Below are 20,652 nucleotides of genomic sequence, written 5' to 3'. Positions count from 1 at the left end.
ATTAAACTAGAACTGATAACAGAAAAATAACAGTGAACCCTCCAAACACTTGGAAATTAAAAAAAAAAAAAACACACTTCTAAATAGTCCAAGGATCAAAGAGGATGTCTCCCAAGGTGCCTGGGTGGCTCAGTTGGTTAAGCACCTGACTTTGGCTCAGGTCATGATCTTGCAGTTCATGAGTTGGAGCTCCACATCAGACTCTGCACTGACAGTGCAGAACCTGCTTGGGATTCGCTCTCTCTCCCCTCTCTCCCTGTCCCTCCCCCACTTGCGCTCTCTCTCTCTCTCTCTCTCTCTCTCTCAAAACAAATATATTTAAACAAAAGATAATAAAATTTCCTTAACAAAAGAAAAAAAGAGAATGTCTCCCAAATTTTGTGGCATGCAGCTAAAGCAGTGCTTAGGGAGAAATTTATAGCATTAACTGCTTCTATTAAAAAAGAAGAAAAGTCTTAAATCAATAACCTAAGCTTCCACTTAGAAACTAGAAACTTCCACTTCGAAACCAGAAAAAGAAGTACAAACTAAACCCAAAGTAAGAGAAAAGGAAACTATATAAATTGGAGCAGATGCCAATAAAACTGAAAACAGAGGGGCACCTGCGTGGTTCAGTTGGTTAAGTGTCTGACTTCGGCTCAGGGAATGATCTCACCCTTCATGAGTCCGAGCCCCAAGTCGGTCTCTGTGCTGACAGCTCACAGCCTAGATGGAGTCTGCTTCGGATTCTGTGTATCCCTCCCTCCCTCTAAGCTTCCCCAATTTGTGCTCTCTCTCTCTCAAAAGTAAATAAACATTTTTTTTTTTAATTTAAAAAACTAAAAACAGAAAAACAGTAAGAAAACGAATGGAATGAAAACCTGGTTCATTGAGATCAATAAAATTGATAAACTTCTAGCAAGATTGATAAACAAAAAGAGAGAAGACACAAATTACCACATATCAGGAATCAAACAGTGAATAATAATAGAACACATGAAGAACTCTATGCATATAAATTCGACTTAGATGAAATAGACCAATTCCTTGACACCCACAAACTACCAAGTCACCTGAAACAAAATAGGTAAATTGAATCATCTTATAACCATTAAAGAAATTATATTCCTAGTTAAAATCTTTCAGGAAAATGAAAATAGAAAACTTCAGGCCCAAATAGCTTCACTTGTGAATTCTACAGAACATTTAGAGAATAAATAACATCAATTCTACACATCTCTTCCAGAAAATAGAAGAGGGGGATACTCTCAAATTATTTTATGAAGTATCATTCTCATACCAAACCAGACAAAGACAGTACAAAAAGAGAACACTAGAGAGAAATGTCCATCATAAACATAGATACAAAAATCCTCGACAAAATACTAGAAAATAAAATCCAGCAATATATAAAAAGAATAACATACCAGGACCAAATGGGGTTTATCTCAGGAATAAGACTGCTTCAATATTTGAAAATCAATCAATGTAATCTACCATATTAATAGTCTAAAACAAATAAAATTATATCAGTAGATATGGGAAAAAAGCATTTGACAAAATTCAACATCTATTAATGATAAATATACATCAGCAGACTAAGAATGGAAAGTCAATTTCTCAACCTAGTCAAGGGTGTCTACAAACACTCTAGAGTTAAGATCATACTAGTGGTGAAAGACTACCTGCTTTCTTCCTAAGATCAGGAACAAGGTAAGGTTGTCCACTCTTACTGTTCCTATTCAACATTATAATGGAAGTCCTATGCAGTGCGATAAAACCCAAAAATGAAATTGAAAGCATGAATATTGGAAAGGAAGAAATAAATCTGTCCTCATTTGCAAATTACATGATCATCTATGTAGCTAATTTCAAGAAATCTATATAAAAAAAAAAGAGCTCCTAAGAATTAACAAGTGGTCCAGTTTCAATCTTCTGCATGTCACTGTTCTTACACCATACACAAAAATACTCAAAATGGATGAAATTGCTAAACATAAGACAGGAAGCCATCAAAATCCTAAAGGAGAAAGCAGGCAAAAACCTCTTTGATCTCGGCTGCCACAACTTTTTACTCAACACATCTCCAGAGGCAAGGGAAACAAAAGCAAAAATGAACTATTGGGACCTCATCAAGATAAAAAGCTTCTGCATGGTGAAGGAAACAATCAACAAAACTAAAAGGTGACTGACAGAATAGGAGAAGATATTTGCAAATGACATTATCAGATAAAGGGTTAGTATCCAAAATCTATAAAGAACTTATCAAAGTCAACACCCAAAAACAAATAAATAATCTAGTGAAGAAATGGGCAAAAGACATGAATAGACAACTTTCCAAAGAAGACATCCAGATGGTTAACAGACACATGAAAAAATGTTTAACATTACTCATAATCATGGAAATACAAATCAAAACCACAATGAGATATCACCTCACACCTGTCAGAATGGCTAAAATTAACAACTCAGGCAATAGATGTTGGTGAGGATGCAGAGAAAGAGGAACCTTTTGCACTGCTAGTGCGAACAGAAACTGGTGCAGCCACTCTGGAAAACAGTATGGAGGTTCCTCAAAAACTTAAAAATAGAATTACTCTATGACCCAGCAATTGCACTGCTAGGTATTTATCCAAAGGATAAAGGTGTGCTGCTTCAAAGGGGCACATAAACCCCAATGTTTATAATAGCACCATTGATAATAGCCAAAGTATGGAAAGAGCCCAAAATGTCCATCAATGGACGAATGGATAAAGAAGATGTGGTATACACACACACACACACACACACACACACACACACACACACACACACACACTAGAGTATTACTCGGCAATCAAAAAGAAGGAAATATTGTCATTTGCAACAACATGGATTGAACTAGAGTGTATTATGCTGAGTGAAATTAGTCAGAGAAAGACAAATATCATATAACTTCTCTCATGTGTGGAATTTAAAATACAAAAGAGATGAATATAAGGGAAGGGAAGCAAAAATAATATAAAAACAGAGAGGGAGAAAACATAAGAGACTCTTAAATATAAACAACAACCTGAGGGTTTCTGGAGGCATTTTCGGTAGGGGGATGGGCTAAATGGGCAAGGAGCATTACGGAGGACACCTGTTGGGATGAGCACTGAATGTTATATGCAGGGGATGAATCACTGTATTCTACTCCTGAAATCATTATTGCACTACATGCTAACTAACTTGGATGTAAGTTAAAATAACAATCATTATCATCATAATATAAATAAATAAGAAAATAAATAAATAAGAAGAATTAACAAGTGAATTGTAGCAAGGTCATAGAATACAAAGTCAACACATAAATACCAATATTTCATACTGGCAGTATACAAATGGAAAACTAAATTTTTAAAAATATCATTTATAATAGCTGTAAGAAAAGAAAATATTTTGGCATAAATCTAACAAAACATGTATGGGATCTATATGGTAAAAAGACAGAGATGAAAGAAAACCTAAATAAATGAGACACATACCACATTCATGGATTGGAAGATTCAACACAGAAGAGTCAATTCTTTTCAAGTCGACCTACAGATGTGTATCAGTGGTCCTCAAGACCACCCCACAGTAAAGTGATTCCTAGCCACAGGACTTGGCATATAGTCATACTCATGGCTATGATTCATTATAACAAAAGACAGAAAGTAAAATCAGAAAAGGGAAAAGGAACATATACAAAGCTTGCCAAAAGCCAGAAATAAGCTTCTAAGAGTCTTATCCCAATAGAGTCACTCAGGATGCACTTAATTCCTCCAGGAATGAGATGTGACAATACATGTAAAGTATTGTCTATCAGGGAAGCTCATTAATGATCCAATGCCTAAGATTTTATTGGGAGCTAGTCACATAAGCACTCTCTGCCTAGCATATGCCAAAATTTCAGACTCACAAAAGGTAAGCAGGTGTTCACAATAAATCATATTATTTATATAAAGAGTTTAGGCACAGTTATCATTAAGGGAGGGTTTTATAGCAGTGTAGGGAACTTTTTACCACTCAAGTTCTCAGATGCCCAGACAAGGGCCAACTCTGCAAACAGGACTTTTTAAGGAGAGCAGTATTTGGCCTGTTAACTCTTTTCTGCACAAGATATAAGTCACTTCTAACCAAACATTCAGCAGGATTTTTTTGTAGAAACAAAGTGATTCTAAAATATATAAAGATAAAGGAACTATAATAGCTAAAACAATTTTGAAAAAAAAAGAACAGAGTTGGAAGGATCATACTACCTAGTTTTAAGACTTAACTATAAAACTACAGGAATAAAGACAGTGTAATACTGGCAAAATGTCATGGAAATCAATAAAAAAGAATAAAGTATAGAAGAATAGAAATAGATCCTCACAAATAAAGTCAATAGGTTTTTGACAAAGGTGCAAAAGCAATTTAATGGAAAAACCATATTTTCCCACAAATGGTGTTAGAACAATTGGACATCCATATGCAAAAATATGAACTTTGACCTCAAAAACCTCATAATATACAAAAATTCACTCAAAATGGATTACAACTTTAATGTTAAACCTATAAAACTTTTAGATAAAATATAAGAAAATATTCATGACCTACATTTAGGTAGAGAATTCTTAAAAAGCACAAACCACAATAGAAAACATTGAAAAACTAGACTTTATCAAAATCGAAAACTTTTGCTCTCCTTAAGACTCAAATAAGAGAATAAAAAGGCTAGAGACTGGTAGGATGTATTTGTAAATAACATCCAACACAAGATTTGTATCCAGAATACGTAAAGAACTCTCATAACTTGACACAATGAAAATAAACTACTAAATTTAAAAAGACTTAAAATACTTCACCAAAGAGAATATCTAGATAACAAGTATTATATTCAACATTATTAGCCCTTGAGGAAATAAATGCGAATTAAAACTATGATGAGAGGAGAGGAGTTAAGATGGCGGAATAGTATAGGGACCCTGTACTTGTCTCATCCCTAAAACACAGCTAGATAAACATGAAACCATTTTGAACACCTAGGAAATAGAACGGAGGATTAATGCAACAATCTGCATAATTTGAGCTACAGATCTTGACAAGTATGCAATGCAGAGAGATGAATTGAAGGAGAGAAAAGTTTCAGTGCCAGGTAAGGGTAGGTGTGGGGAATAAATTCAGGAATTCCCTGAGCTTGCACCAATGGGTTAACAAGGTTTAGGATGAAAGCATCCAAGATTAGGTAAACAGGGTGAAAATGCCCCTAGCATAGTACAAAAGCAGAACGCTGCTTTCACAGGATGAAGGTCCAGTAAAGGTAAATAGGTAAACAGGGCTATAGACCACCGCAGCAGGGTGAAATTGCCCAAAGCAGAGCTAATTAGCAAAAGAAAGGTGCCTTGTTGACCCTGAGGCACCATGCTCTATCTGCCTTATCCCCTAGGCAAGTTAAGATAAACAGACCCATGATTTTGTTTTGTATTGACCCAAACCCCTAATACTGCATATCTTCAAAACTCCCTTTTTCTCACACACATGAATTAATGTTCCCTGTTTCATTGTCTCTGCAAATGTATCACGTTGGTAAGCTTTCTGATCCTAATAAAAATGGAGCAAGGACCCTTACTCAGGGCTCTTGTCTCCTCCCAGACATTAGCCTCTCTAGCATTTAATTCTGCATCTGCTCTCTTGCTGGACAAGAGAGAACTCCAGACTCAAATTCTGCAACAGGAAGGAAGCTGTTTTTGTGGGAGAGAGGATAGAGAGAGAAAGAGAAAGGGGGACAGAGAGTATGGCGAGTCAGGAATGTGCAAGAAAAGCACTCTCCAAGAAAGCTAGAGAGAAAGAAAGAAAGAGTGAAAACAAGAAATCTATTCCCCAAAACCACTGAAGGGGAAAAAAGGAGAGGGTTCAATACTGCCAGTTTTATATAAATAGTGGAGCACAGAGTCTGAAGTTTTGGAGCTCAGTGCCTGGCAGTGCTCTAATGAGGGGGCAGAGTGAATCCCCAGGAACAGGTAGCACAGCCTGAGGGGGCCTGTTTGCCACAGGGGGAGAAGCAGTTCCCCTGCTTAGAGTGCATTTGGTATAGGAGAGATTGCCTCTCCACAGGCAAAAGTCTCGGTGGGACCCAGAGAGTTGCCACTTTTACTGGTATAGGAACAAAGATGCCCACTGAGGGCAACAAAACCTGGTGCCGGCTGTGTTGCAATTTACCATAAACTCTGAGCCTCTTCCACTCCACGGTCTTGTGTATGCTTTCTGGAACAAACCAGAGTTTCTCCATTGCTTGGAGAGACTCTCTCCCAGAGGATCAGCACGGGTCTGAGGCGGGAGTCAAGGGAGTTTCTGAAGTCTAGAGTTTTGAAACACAGTGCCATCTGAGATAAAACTCTGGAAGAAGGCTTGGACACAGGGTAAAGGCAGGGAGCAGATGGAACCCTGAGACAAAGGAGGCGTGACTGATCATGCATCTGTGAGGGTGTGAAATTCCCACTCCAGAGACTAGAGGGTGGGGTGAAGCAATTTTCACCTCTAGCACGCCCATACTGGTCGACCCCAGTGAGCTAAGCATAGCACCAAGGGGAAAATGGAGCTGTTACATTATACCCCACCCACCTGTGCCATCCAGACACATCCCCCAGAAGACCAACACAAATCCCTTCCACCCACTTAGTCTATAGATCATAGTGTGCTACCCAGGTTCAGTTCCAGGGGAAACTGGATCTAGCTTCATTTGGGATTTTGTTTGCTTGTTTGCTCATTTTCTTTGCTTCTCTTTTTATGTTGTTTTTTTTCTTTCTTTTCTTTTCATTCTTGAACATAGAAATCTCAAATTTTTTATTTCATCCTATTTTATTTAAAATTTTTTAAATTTTTGGGTTTTTTAAGTGTTTTTTTCTTTTCTCTTTTTTCTCTTTTCTATCAAGCTTCTCTTAATAAGCAGACCAAAACACGCCTAGGATCTAGATTCCCTTATTCTAATTTTTTGTTTTGTTTTTCATTTTTCATTTTTATTTATTTTATTTTATTAATTTTTTTTCATCCAACAAAATGACAAGATGGAGGAATTCACCCCAAAAGAAAGAACAGGAAGGAAAGACAGCCAGAGATTTAATCAATACAGATACAATACTAGCGAGGGTTGCAAAAGCATAGAAGACACCAGAGAGTCCCTTTCTGCAGAGATAAAAGAACTAAAATCTAGTCAGGCCAAAATTAAAAATGCTATAACTGAGATGCAATCTCAAATGGATGCCATGATGGTGAGGATGGACCAAGCAGAGAAGCGAATAGGTGATATAGAAGATAAAATTATGGAAAATAATGAGGCTGCAAAAAAGAGGGAAACAAAAGCAAAAGATTATGATACAAAACTTTGTGACTTATTAAGAGTAATAACATTCCTATCACAGGAATCCCAGAAGTTGAAGAGAGAGAAAAAGGGGCAGAAGGTTTATGTGAGCAAACTATAGCTAAAAACATCACTAATCTGGGGAAAGACACAGATATCAAAATCCAAGAATCACAGAAAACTCCCATTAAATTCAACAAAAACCGACCATCACCAAAGCATATCATAGTCAAATTCACAAAATGCACAGACAAGGAAAGAATCATGAAAGCAGTAAGGAAAAACAGTCCTTCACCTACAAGGGAAGACAGATCAGGTTTGTAGCATTTCTGTCCACAGAAACTTGGCATCCAGAAAGGAATGGCAGGATATATTCAACATGATGAATGGGAAAAATACGCAGCCAAGAATTTTTTATCCAGCAAGTCTGTCATTCAGAATAGAAGGAGAAGGGAGCCTGGGTGGCTCAGTCAGTTAAGCATCGGACTTTGGCTCAGGTCATGATCACACGATTCATGAGTTTGATCCCTGCATTGGGCTCTGTGCTGATAGCTCAGAGCCTGGAGCCTGCTTTTAGTTTCTGTGTCTCCCTCTCTCTCTGCCCGTCCCCCACTTGTGGTCTGTCTTTCAAAAATGAATAAACATTTTTAAAATTTTTAAATAAAAAAAGGAGAGATAAAGAGCTTCCCAGACAAACAAAAACAAAAGGAATTTGTGACCACTAAAGCAGCCCTGCAAGAAATTTTAAGGGAGACTCTTTGAGTGTAAGAAAAACAAAACAAAAAAATGACCAAAAGCAACAAAGACCAGAAAGGACCAGAGAACATCACCAGAATCTCCAACTCTACAGGCAACACAATGGTAAAAAGTTCATATCTTTCAGTACTCACTCTAAATGTCAATTGACTAAATGCTCCAATCAAAAGACACAGGGTATCAGAATGGATTAAAAAAACAAGATCCATCTATACGCTGCCTACAAGAGACTCATTTTAGATCTAAATACACATGCAGGTTGAAAGTGAGGGGATGGAGAACCATCTATCATACTAATGGATGTCAAATTAAAGCTGGAGGAACCATATGTATATCCAACAAACTAGGGTTTAAAACAAAGACTGTTAACTAGGGATGAAGAAGGGCATTATATCATAATGAAGGGGTCTATCCACAAAGAAGATCTAAAAACTGTAAATATTTATGCACCCAACATGAGAGCACCCAAATATATAAATCAATTATAACAAAAACAAAGGAACTCATTGATAATAATACAATAATAGTAGGAAACTTTAATAACCCCCTTACAGCAACGGACAGATCACCTAAGGAGAAAGTCAACAAGGAAACAATAGCTTTGAATGACACACTGGACCAGATGGACTTAACAGATATATTCAGAACATTTCATTCTAAAACAGGAAAATACACATTTTTTTTGAGTGCACATGGAACAGTCTCCAGAACAGATCACATAGTGAGTCACAAATCAGCCCTCAACAAGTACAAAAAGATTGAGATTATACCTTGCATAGTTTCAGACCACAACACTATAAAACTTGAAGTCAAACCATAAGAAAAAATTTGGAAACACCACAAACACTTATAAAGAACATCCTACTAAGGAATGATTGGGTTAACCAAGAAATTAAAAGAGGAAATAAAACAGTACATGGAAGCCAATGAAAATGAAAACACGACAGTCCAAACCCTTTAGGATGTGGCAAAGGCAGTCATAAGTGGGAAGTATATAGCAATCCAGGCCTTCCTAAAGAAGAAAGAAATATCTCAAATATACAACCTAAACTTACACCTAAGGAACTGGAAAAAGAACAGCAAATAAAGCCGAAAACCAGCAGAAAAAGGGAAATAATAAAGACTACAGCAGAAATCAATGACATCGAAATAAATAAAAACAGAACAGATCACTGAAAATACGAGCAGTTTCCTTGAAAGAATTAATGAAATTGATAAACCTCTAACCAGACATATCAAAAAGAAAAAGGACCCAAACAAATAAAACCACAAATGAACGAGGAATGATCACAACCAACACTGCAGAAATATAATTATAAGAGAATATTATGAGCAATTATATGCCAACAAATTGGGAAATCTGGAAGAAATCATTAAATTCCTAGAAACATATAAACTACAAAAACTGAAACACGAAGAAATAAAAAATTTGAACACACCCATAACCAGTAAACAAATTGAATGGGTAATCACAAATCTCCAAATAAACAAGAGTCCAGGGCTAGATGGCTTCCTGGGGGGAGTTCTGCCAAACATTTAAAGAAGAGTTAATACCTATTGTTTTGAAACTGTTGAAAGCAATAGAAATGGCAGGAAAACTTCCAAACTCATACTATGAGGCCAGCATTATTACCTTGATTCCAAAATCAGGCAAAGACCCCACTAAAAAGAAATACAGACCAATTTCCCTGATGAACATGGGTGCAAAAATTCTCAACAAGATACTAGCAAATCGAATCCAACAATACATTAAAAAAAATTATTCACCACAATCAAGTGGGATTTATTCCTGAGCAGCAGGGGTGGTTCAATATCCACAACTCAATCAACATGATATACCATGTTAATAAAACAACAGATGAGAACCACATGATCCTCTCAATAGATGCAAAAAAAGCATTTGACAAAATACAACATCCTTTCTTGATAAAAACCCTCAAGAAAGTAGGGATAGAAGGAACATACCTCATCATCATAGAAGCCATATACAAAAGGCCCACAGCTAATATCATCCTCAAGGGGGGAAACTGGAAGCATTCACCCTAATGTTAGGAACATGACAGGAATGTCCACTCTCACTACTGTTGTTGAACATAGTACTGGATATCCTAGCCTCAGCAATCAGACAACAAAAAGAAAATAAAGGCATACAAATTGTCAAGGATGAAGTCAAACTTTCATGCTTTGCAGATGACATGATACTCTACATGGAAAACTTAAAAGACTCCACCAAAAACTGCTAGAACTGATAAATGAATTCATCAAAATCACAGGATATAAAATTAACATACAGAAATTGGTTGCATTTCTATACACCAATAACGAAGTAGCAGAAAGAGAAATCAAGGAATCAATCCCATTTACAATTGCACAAAAGACCATAAGATACCTAGGAATAAACCTAACCAAAGAGGTAAAAGATCTGTTGGCTGAAAATTATACAATGCTTATGAAAGAAACTGAAGATGACACAAAGAAATGGAAGAACATTCCATGTTCATGGAATGGAAGAACATTGTCAAAATGTCTATACTACTACCCAAAGCAATCTACATGTTCAATGCAATCTCTATCAAAATAACACCAGTATTCTTCACAGAGCTAGAACAAACAATCCTAAAATTTGCATGGGACCAGAAAAGACCCCAAATAGCCAAAGTTATGTTGAAAAAGAAAACTGAAGCTAGAGGCATCACAATTCTGGACTTCAAGCTGTATTACAAAGCTGTAATAATCAAGACAGCATGGTACTGGCACAAAAACAGACAAATAGATCAATGGAACAGAATAGAAAACCCAGAAATGGACCCAGAAATGGCCAACTAATTTTTGACAAAGCAGGAAAGAATATCCAATGGAAAAATGACCATCTCTTCAGCAAATGATGTTGGGAAAACTGGATAGTGACAGGCAGGAGAATGAAACTGGGCCACTTTCTTAAACCATACACAAAAATAAATTCAAAATGGATGAAAGACATAAATAGAGACAGAAAACCATCAAAACCCTAGAGGAGAAAACAGGCAACAACCTCAGCCACAGTAACTTCTCACTAGACTGTCTCTAGAGGCAAGGGAAACAAAAGCAAAAGTGAACTACTGGGACCTCATCAAGATAAAATGTATCTGCACAACAAAGGAAACAATCAACAAAACTAAAAAGCAACTGATGGAATGGGAGAAGATATTTGCAAATGACATATCAGATAAAGGGTTAGTACCCAAAATCTATAAAGAACTTATCAAACTCAACACCCAAAAAACAAATACTCCAGTGAAGAAATGGGCAAAAGACATGAATAGACACTTCTTCAAAGAAGACATCCAGATGGCTAACAGACACATGAAAAGATACTCATCATCACTCATCATCAAAACCACAATGAGATACCACCTCACACTTGGTAGAATGGCTAAAATTAACAACTCAGGAAACAACAGATGTTGGAGAGGATGTGGAGAAAGGGAAACACTTTTGCACTGTTGGTGGGAATGCAAACTGGTGCAGCCACTTTGGAAAACATTATGGAGTTTCCTCAAAAAATTAAAAACAGAACTACCCTACAATCCAGCAATTGGACTACTAGGTATTTATCCAAAGGATATAGGAATGCTGATTTGAAGGGGTATATGCACCCCAATGTTTATAGAAGCACTATCAACAACAGCCAAAGTATGGAAAGAGCCCAAATGTCCATTGATGGATGAATGGATAAAGAAAACATGGTATGTACACACACACACACAATGCAATATTACTCAGTGATGGAAAAGAATGAAATCTTGCCTTTTGAAACAATGAAGATGGAACTGGAGTGTATTACGCTAAGCAAAATAAGTCAGTCAGAGAAAGACAAATATCACATGATTTCAAATATATTATTTCACCCATATGTGGAATTTAAGAAATAAAACAGATGAATATAGGGGAATGGAAGGAAAAACAAAATAAGATAAAAACAGAGAGGGAGGCAAACTATAAGAGACTCTTAAATACAGAGAATAAACTGAGGGTTGCTGGAGGGGAGGGAGGTGGGGGAGATGGGCAAAAGGGTGATAGGCATTAAGGAGGGCACTTGTTGGGATGAGCACTGGGTGTTATATATAAGTGATGGATCACTAAATTCTACTCCTGAAACCAATACTACACTATATGTTAACTAACTTGAATTTAATTTTTTGAAAAGTCAACAAACAAAATTAAAAATAAAACTATGGTGAGATTCCTCTACCCAACTGTTACATGGCTAAAATAAAAAAAATACTAATACCAAGTGCTGACAAGGATATCTATCCTTGTGTAGAACTCTCACACACTACAGATGGATCTCAAGGGAATTATGGTGAATAACAAAAGTCAATCTCAGAAAGTTATGTACTGTATGATTCCATCCATATAACATTTATGAAACTACAAATTATAGACACGAACAAATTAGGAGTTTCCAGGGACAGGAAGGTGAGGGGAGAATGATGGCTGTTGATATAAAAGGATAACATGAAGGATCTTTGTGGTAATGGAACAGTTCTATATCTCAACTGTGGCGGTCATGCTTACAAAATTTACATGTGCGATAAAACTATATAGACTAAACACACACAACAAATAAATACAGGCAAAATTGATGAAATTTAAATAAATTTAATTATGACACTGTATTATAGTTCTGCAAAATGTTATCATTGAGAAAAAGTAGGTGAAGGGTACACAGAACCTCCCTATATGGTTTTTAACAACTTCTTATGAATCTTATTTCAAATCAAATGTTAAATTTTCATAGAACTACATACCTAAAAGTCCACTTTACTGTTTACTTAAAAATGCAAAAATTAAAGTTATAAAAACACTATGTATATTTTCTAGAACTGTGATTCTCTATCAAAAGGTGTACACTAATATCACTTGTGGAGCTTTATAAAAATATATGTGCCCCTTTACCCAAAACATACAAAAACACTAATTCAAAGGAATACATGTACCCTGAGTGTGTGTGTATGTATGTGTACACATATACATGCCTGAGCCACACCCCCACAATTCAATTCTGATTTGACAGTATATGGGACTTGGGCATCTATGATTATATGATTCGTGCACTAGAGGTACACCCCTAAAGTGGATGACCACCACTTTAAAAGTGGAGGGATAGGGTCGCCTGGGTGGCTCAGTCGGTTAAGCGTCTAACTTCAGCTCAGGTCATGATCACACGGTTCATGGGTTCAAGCCCCTCGTCAGGCTCTGTGCCCATAGCTCAGAGCCTGGAGTCTGCTTCGGATTCTGTGTCTCCCTCTCTCTCTACCCCTCCCCTGACTTGCACTCTTGTCTCTCTCTCAAAAATAAACATGAAAAAAATTAAAAGTGGAAGGATAATATACACACACAAATATGAACAGTAGCTGTGAGTTGTGTGATCACAGGTAATTATAATTTATTACTTTGCTATAACAAATGTGAATTTTTGTGCAATTAAAATAACAAAAGCTTTTTAAAATTTTTTTTAATGTTTATTTCTGAGACAGAGAGAGACAGAGCATGAGTGGGGGAGGGGCCGAAAGAGAGATGGAGACAGAATCCGAAGCAGGCTCCAGGCTCCAGGCTCCAAGCTGTCAGCGCGGACCCCGACACAGGGCTCGAACTCACAAACCGTGAGATCGTGACCTAAGCTGAAGTCGGTTGCTCAACCGACTGAGCCACCCAGGCGCCCCACAACAAAAGCTTTAAAAAAAAAAAGATTCAGTTCATCATTCCAGCTAGTAGAGATATTTTATCTCTGATATCAATTTATGTGCTATCTCTATTCCCAGTTTCATGCCATGCAATATCTGATGAGTAGATCTTTTCTGTTCTCATCTACATCACGACTAAATGTCAATTAGAACAAAGTCCACTGGCAGTCCTTCTTCTACCTTAATAACGATCAGCAACCTTTGGGATCACTTTTACTTACATAAGATCTACCCAAATTCTACTCTTTCCTAATTTACTATTCTTCATCATTTCCATAAGATGAGAGGTATTTTCGTGCTCTGCTGATATCCAAATATACCACGTCATCCACATTTTCCTGGTCTGTTACTTTGAAGTGACCCTGAACCACTCCTCTGGTACTCAATAAAGGATATTAAACTCTATGACCTTTTCTTCCCAATTACATAGTCAAGACTCTTCTGGGAATAACCTATGCCTTGTAATTCCTCACAAACTCCATAGCAAGTCATTCAATTCCATTAATTCAAGAAATACTTACTGATATTCCACTATGTGCCAGGTACTTCTCTGGACTATCCTTCCTTAGTGTAAAGTGGTAATTAAGTATTCATGGCAGTATTGCCTCAACATCCAACCCTGCACAAACAGCTACCTGCCATGTCTAGTTCTGCCATGTCTGCCACACTGTCCTTCCTGATCCCACCCGAAGCTTGAAAGACTTTCTCACTTACCTCTACCCAAATTACTAGATAGACTTTTACAAAATTTTGAGAATGATTAAACTACCATACCATCATTGCCTTTTCTAGAAATAGTCTCTCCTTCTACTGGGTTCTCACAGTATCTTATATATAACATTCTTATAGTACTTAGGGTATTCTACTTTTTATCATACTTATCTGTCTGCATATCTTATCTTGTCCCCTAGATCATAAGCTCCCTGAAGGCAGGAACCATGGCTTACTCAGCTCTGTACACCCAGAAAAGTTTTACCATGCTTGGCATCTGGTGATGTTGAATGATCAATAAAGAGAAGAGCAGCCCCTTAAAGCAGCAGTTGTCAGGCTTACCTGCACCTCTACCAACCAGTCCACAAGAATGGCCCTCATGCAACTGCTGATGTCAGTCTGCCTGTGCATGTATTTTGTAAGTATGAACTTTTCCTGGCAGCAATAAAAAAGAAATATTAACAAATAAGCACTTCTTTTGGTTCAAAAATGGTAACTTAGAAAAAAATACTGCAACTCATTTCTCAGAAAAATAAATTATAATAACATAATTAATTTCTTCACAGTTCTACCTCATTATTTTCAGCTGGTATCAGATAGGGGCAGATCAAAGTATCTTTTTCCAGATGAGTTCTAGTTATCCTTGGGAAATGGATGCACATCATATTCAAGTGTCAGGGTGGATAATGAGGAGTCCAGGATGTATATGGAATATGGGCAGGAATAGGCCTATGACTACAGAAAAATACCAAACAGGTTTTGCCCCTTCTTTGCAATTCAATCCAATGCACAATCCCACACTATGTAGAGCCGTGCTTCTCAAACTTTAACATGTGTACCATTTGGGATCTTTAAAATTCCCATGCCAATTTAGAAGGTCTGGGGTAGGGCTAGGTTTCTGCATTTCTAACAAGATCCCAAGTGAAACTGACAGTGCTGAGCTAAGGCCCACACTTGTAGTATAACAAAGTTATCTCTTACTTCCTCCAAGATATACTAGAAAAAGTGAAGGATCTGGAGTCAGTTAATCAAACATTACATCTCTAGAGAAAAGACAAGATATTCATCCTCCCTTTTATGTATGGCCTGCTAAAATTTTTAGCTGGTTGGTAGATAATCTTGGCCCCATATGTTCCATTGAGAGAGAGAAGAAAATTGGGAAATCAATGAATTTTAGTGGTCAAGCAGACTGGCAGATTTCAAAGGAGGAAGAAAACTTCACCAGGCTGGAGAATGATTTTACATATGATGCCAGAAACTTGGATAGAGAAGGGAAAAGATTGCTAAGAGCAGCCGCCCAGAAAGAGACTACTATTTCTGTGTCTGAGACTGTCTCCTTAACAATTACAGGTGCAGGCTTATGGTCTTCAAAGTAATCAGACTTTAGCCCATATCCTAGCTCTACCATATACTAGTTATGTGATTCTGAGCAGTTTCTCCAATCTACAAAAAGGGGGTAATAATACCTACTATCATGGAGTTACTGGGACAATTAAACAAGATAATGTGTATAAATCCCTTAGCATAATGTCTAACTTATAATAAGTTACTAGTAAATGTCAGTTGTCGCTGTTGTTATTTTAATCATCATTACCTCCCCTTCAACTTGCATTTGAAGGATGGAGTGATGAGAAAATGAGACCTAGAAATCCGTCTTCTCCAACAGCCACCTACATACCTCTCTCTCCTTCATGTAACTGAAGATATCCTTGGCATATATTGAGTTGAAAAATGGATCATTATGGTTCTTGTCAATATCCTCCAATGGGGTCATCTGCTTGGAAATCACCAAAAAGACATTAGGAGAAGAAAGATTCCAAGGAAGGCTTAGCACATACACATAAATGATATACTCCTTTATTCCCACTGTCATCTTCTGCTAAGTTTCCTAAAGCCTTATATATCCTGGGCCATAACAGAGCACTGCTTGGTCCTTCAATACTCATACTGCTAACTGACCAAGAAATGTTTAGTCCTCCTTGTACATGTCTACTCTGCCCTAGCAACTAGACACCATTTTTATAAAATGGTAAGTCCAAGACTCTCCAATAAAAACACTTTTATTTTACTATTTCAACTTATGTTGCCTGTCTTCTTAGGTCACTTGTTTTGTCCCAATGCTTTGATCTAACCCAATTCATTTTCTTGGTAGCCTTTTCCTCCCATCTACACATTTACCTAGGTTGTTTTGCCTACAAGAAAGGTATTTCTCCTCCTGCTTGCCAAATCTCATCCCTTCATCCTTCCAATTTACAACTTAAATACCATTTTCCTTGGGAAATACCTCTGTGGACTTTACCCATCTTTGACTGGAGTCCACTGTAAATGCAGATTGCAATTACTAAGAAAGGCAATTTCCTGAAGGCAATTGGCTAACCACTACTGTAAAGACCAGTTTTACACACACACACACACACACACACACACACACACACACACATACACATTCCAGATCTTTGTGGGTATTCTTGGAATAAATACTTTCTAATTGTTTGGGTGTATTTCTATGTCAATTGGAAAGTCAAGAGATCCCACAAGGCTAACTTTATTTACTATAGCTTACTATATACAGATCAATCGCTTAGGAAGGCAAAAAAATCTCTTTACTGACAGCCACCTACAGGATAACAAAGAACACATTATCTAATTTAAGAAGGAAGAGAACACAATACCTCCTTCTGTGAACTCTTGCTCCAAGGTGAGAAAGGTCTATTAGAACTGGATTCACAAGCACTGGACTTGTTTGTAGTACTGAACTTGCCCACACTGGACATAGTAGCATTGCTGGACATGCCTATTCTGGATTCGGGGGCAGTGCTGGACACATGTGAGCTGGTTTCAACTTGGAGGATCAAAAAATCTTCGAGAAAGGTGTCTTCCTTGTGGATGGGATTCTCTTGCAAGGCCAGTGGCTCCTTCAGGGACAACTCCTTATCAGTGGTGGATTTCTCATTCAAGGCACATATCTCCTTGAAATGGAATGTCTCATTGAGAGTAGGCTTCTCTTGTATGGCCAAGGACTCCCTTAGGATGGTCTTCTCAATGCTGGGCTTCTCCTGCAAGGCCGAGGGCTCCCTCAGGGTAGCTTCTTCATCAATTGTGGGATTATCCTGCAAGGCGAAGGACTCCCTTAGGATGGTCTCCTCAATTCTGGGCTCCTGAAAATCCAGTGGATGCTTAATAAGGGATTCTTCATTGGTGATATTCTCTTGCAAGGCCAACTGCTTCTTCAAGAGGAACACCTCCCCCTGAGCAGTGAGTTTCTTCTTTAAAGATAATTGCTTCTCAATGCTTATTGTTGCCACCTCAGTAGAGAGCTCCTTCTTCAGAACCAATGTTTTATTTAAAAGGGATTCCTCTTCAGTAGTGCTTTTCTCCTGCAAAGCAAACAGCTTCTTCAAAGAGTAATCTTTGGTATCGGTCTTCTTCTGCAAGCCCAAAGCCTTCCAGAAGAGGGACTCATCTTTGTTGGTAGGTTTAACATGCAGTGAAAATGGATCCTGAGAGAGGAATTCCCCCTCAGTTGTAGGCTTCTCCTCTAAGGCCAATAGTTCATTAATATAGGATTCTTCTTCAGTGGTGGTCTTTTCTGCCAAGGCCAATGGCTTAGTTGAGAGCAACGCTTCCTGCAGAGTGGTGTGCTTCTCTTTCAGTGTAGATGGATCCTGGAAGAGGAACTCCTCTTCAGTTATAGACTTTCTATGAAAGGTCAATAGATTCTTAAAGGATGACTCTTCTTCAGAGGTGGTATTCTCTGATACCAGTGGCTTCTTTAAGAGGAACACCTTCCCCTGAGTGATTTGCTTTTTCTTTAAAGATAAAGGTGTCTTGGTAAGGACTGCCTCCTCAGTTGAAGACTTCTTCCTAAATGACACTGGCTCCATACAGAAGGAATCTTTATCTTTGCCAATCATATTCGGCAAGTCCAACAGTTCTTTGCACATGGACATCGTTATTTGAGTGGCACACTTTTTCTTCTTTAAAGATAAAGGCTCCTTGGTGGAGACTGCCTCATTTATGCTATGTTTCTTCCTAAAGGAAACTGGTTGCATAAGAAATTCATCTTCACCATCGATATTCTCCTGCAATGACCATGGCTTCTTCAAGAGAGCCACCTCCCCCTGAGTGGTGTGCTTCTCTTGCAAGACAGAGGATTCCTTGAAGGGAGACTCCTCCTCAGTGGTAGGCTTCTTTTTAGATGTCAATGGCTCCTTAATCAGTGACTTCTCTCCAGAGGTGGTCTGCAATACTAGTGGCTTCTTCAAGCAGGACATCTTAACCTGAGTAGTACACTTTTTCTTCTTTAAAGAAAATAGCTTCTTGGTGGGGGTTGCCTCCTTGATGGTACATTTCTTCTTAAAAGCCAAAGTCTCCTTTAAAAGTGACTCCTCCTCAGTTGGAGTCTTTTGCAAGGTCAATGGCTTCTTCAAGATGGACATCTCCTCCTGAGAGGTGTGCTTCTCTTGCAACATGGACGGGTCTTGGAAAAGGGACTTATCAGTGGTAGGCTTCTTCTTGAAAGACAGTGGCTCTTTAATAAATGACTTTTCTCCAGAGGTGGTCTTTTGCGATTTTAGTGGCTTCCTCAAGTGGTACATCTTCCTCTGAATGGTACACTTCTTTACAGGTAATGGCTTCTTAGTGGAGTTTGCCTCCTCAGTAGTATGTTTCTTCCTAAGAGACATTGGCTCCATAAGAAGTGTATCCTTACTGTCTTTTTTCTCCTGCAATGCTTGTGGCTTCTTCAAGAGGACCTCCTTCTCATCAGTGGTGTGCTTCTCTTGCAATACAGAGGGTTCCTGGAAGAGAGACTCCTCCCTAGTGGTAGGTTTCTCTTTAAAATACAATGGCTCCTTAATGAGTGCCTTCTCTCCAGAGGTGGCCTTCTGCAATTCTAGTGGCTTTTTCGAGTGAGTTATCTTCCCCAAAGTAGTACACTTCTTCTTTAAAGATAATGGCCTCAAGGTGAGGATTGCCTCCTTGACAGTAGGTTTCTTCTTGAAAGCCAGTGTCTCCTTAATGAGTGACTCCTCTTCAGAGTTGGTCTCCTGCAATACTAGTGGTTTCTTCATATGGGACATCTTCCCCTGAGTGGTATACTTCTTCTTCCTTGAAGATATCACCTTCTTGGTGGGGGTTGCCTCCTCTGTTCTAGGCTTCTTTCTAAAGTTCATTGGCTCCATAAAGAAGGAATCCTCTTCAACACTGATGTCCTGCAAAGCCAAGTCCCCCTGATATGTGCACATCTTCTTTAAGGATAATGTTCCTTTGGTGATGGCTTCCTCCTCAGTTTTATTCTTCTTCCCAAAATTCATTAGCTCTACAGCAAATTCATCACTACTATCAGCCTCCTCCTGTAAAGATGGTGGCTTCTTCATGAGGGATACCTCCCCCTGATTTGTGGACTTCTTTAAAGATAATGACCTCTTGATGAGGGTTGTGTCCTCAGTACTGGGTTCCTCTTCTAAAATTATTTGCTTTTTGAAAAACAAAGCCTCTTCAGTAGTGGTTGTTTTGGAGATGGTCGATATCTCCACGTTTGGTACCAAGTTAGTAGAGACCACTACTGGCAAAGGTTCCAGCTTATAACTGTAAAAGACACAATGCCTGGGTAAGAAGAATGTAGTTCCTAGAATTTTCACCTACCATCTCATTTTGTTGCTGCAGTTACAAAAGGTATAGAAGGGGAAAGGGCTTCAACATCAAGAGACAGATTAAAAGGTAAAAATCAATGGGTACCATACTGAACCAACTAGGTAGCATATTGTATAGTTCTATGGTCTAGGTTCTCACACTTTTCTGAAAAATTTCTCCAAAAATCCATGTTTTTCCTATATATGACTTATTTACTTTATTTACATACAAAGTCTTTATTATAATACTTACCACATTGTACGAGTTATATACTATATAGTATCAGTCTCCCTCACTAGCTGCATTTATTTTTGTCTATCAGCATCAGGCATCTGGCAAAATGCAGGCTGAAATTAATATTGTTTGAAGGCTTATGAGAGAATTATAAGAGAGAAGCTTATGAGAGGTTTATGAAGGCTTATAAGAGAAAGGTGGGCTGGCACTTAATATTGGTGGTGTCTTTTTTTTTTTAAGTTTGAACTACAGAATATTTTATTTTACATT

General features: G+C 37.9%; 1 protein-coding gene across 4 annotated transcripts in view; it reads right to left on the bottom strand.

The window, feature by feature from the left end:
• Nucleotides 1–20,652, bottom strand: part of CCNB3 (cyclin B3) — an 82,496-nt gene that overhangs the window by 30,541 nt on the left and 31,303 nt on the right. For 3 of the 4 annotated variants that reach the window (XM_047844831.1, XM_047844830.1, XM_047844832.1), the window contains exons 5-7: nt 17,187–20,103; nt 16,193–16,288; nt 14,857–14,949 (exon numbers count right to left, since the gene is read on the bottom strand). In XM_047844831.1, the coding sequence (XP_047700787.1) occupies nt 14,857–14,949; nt 16,193–16,288; nt 17,187–20,103 (3,106 nt within the window). The remainder of the gene's footprint in view (nt 1–14,856; nt 14,950–16,192; nt 16,289–17,186; nt 20,104–20,652) is intronic. The other variant, XM_047844833.1, reaches the window with a different exon arrangement.

Source organism: Prionailurus viverrinus, chromosome X, assembly GCF_022837055.1.
Source record: "Prionailurus viverrinus isolate Anna chromosome X, UM_Priviv_1.0, whole genome shotgun sequence".
NCBI lineage: Eukaryota > Metazoa > Chordata > Mammalia > Carnivora > Felidae > Prionailurus > Prionailurus viverrinus.
Note: the sequence above shows the minus strand (reverse complement) of the source record. Positions and strands in the feature narration are given on the sequence as shown.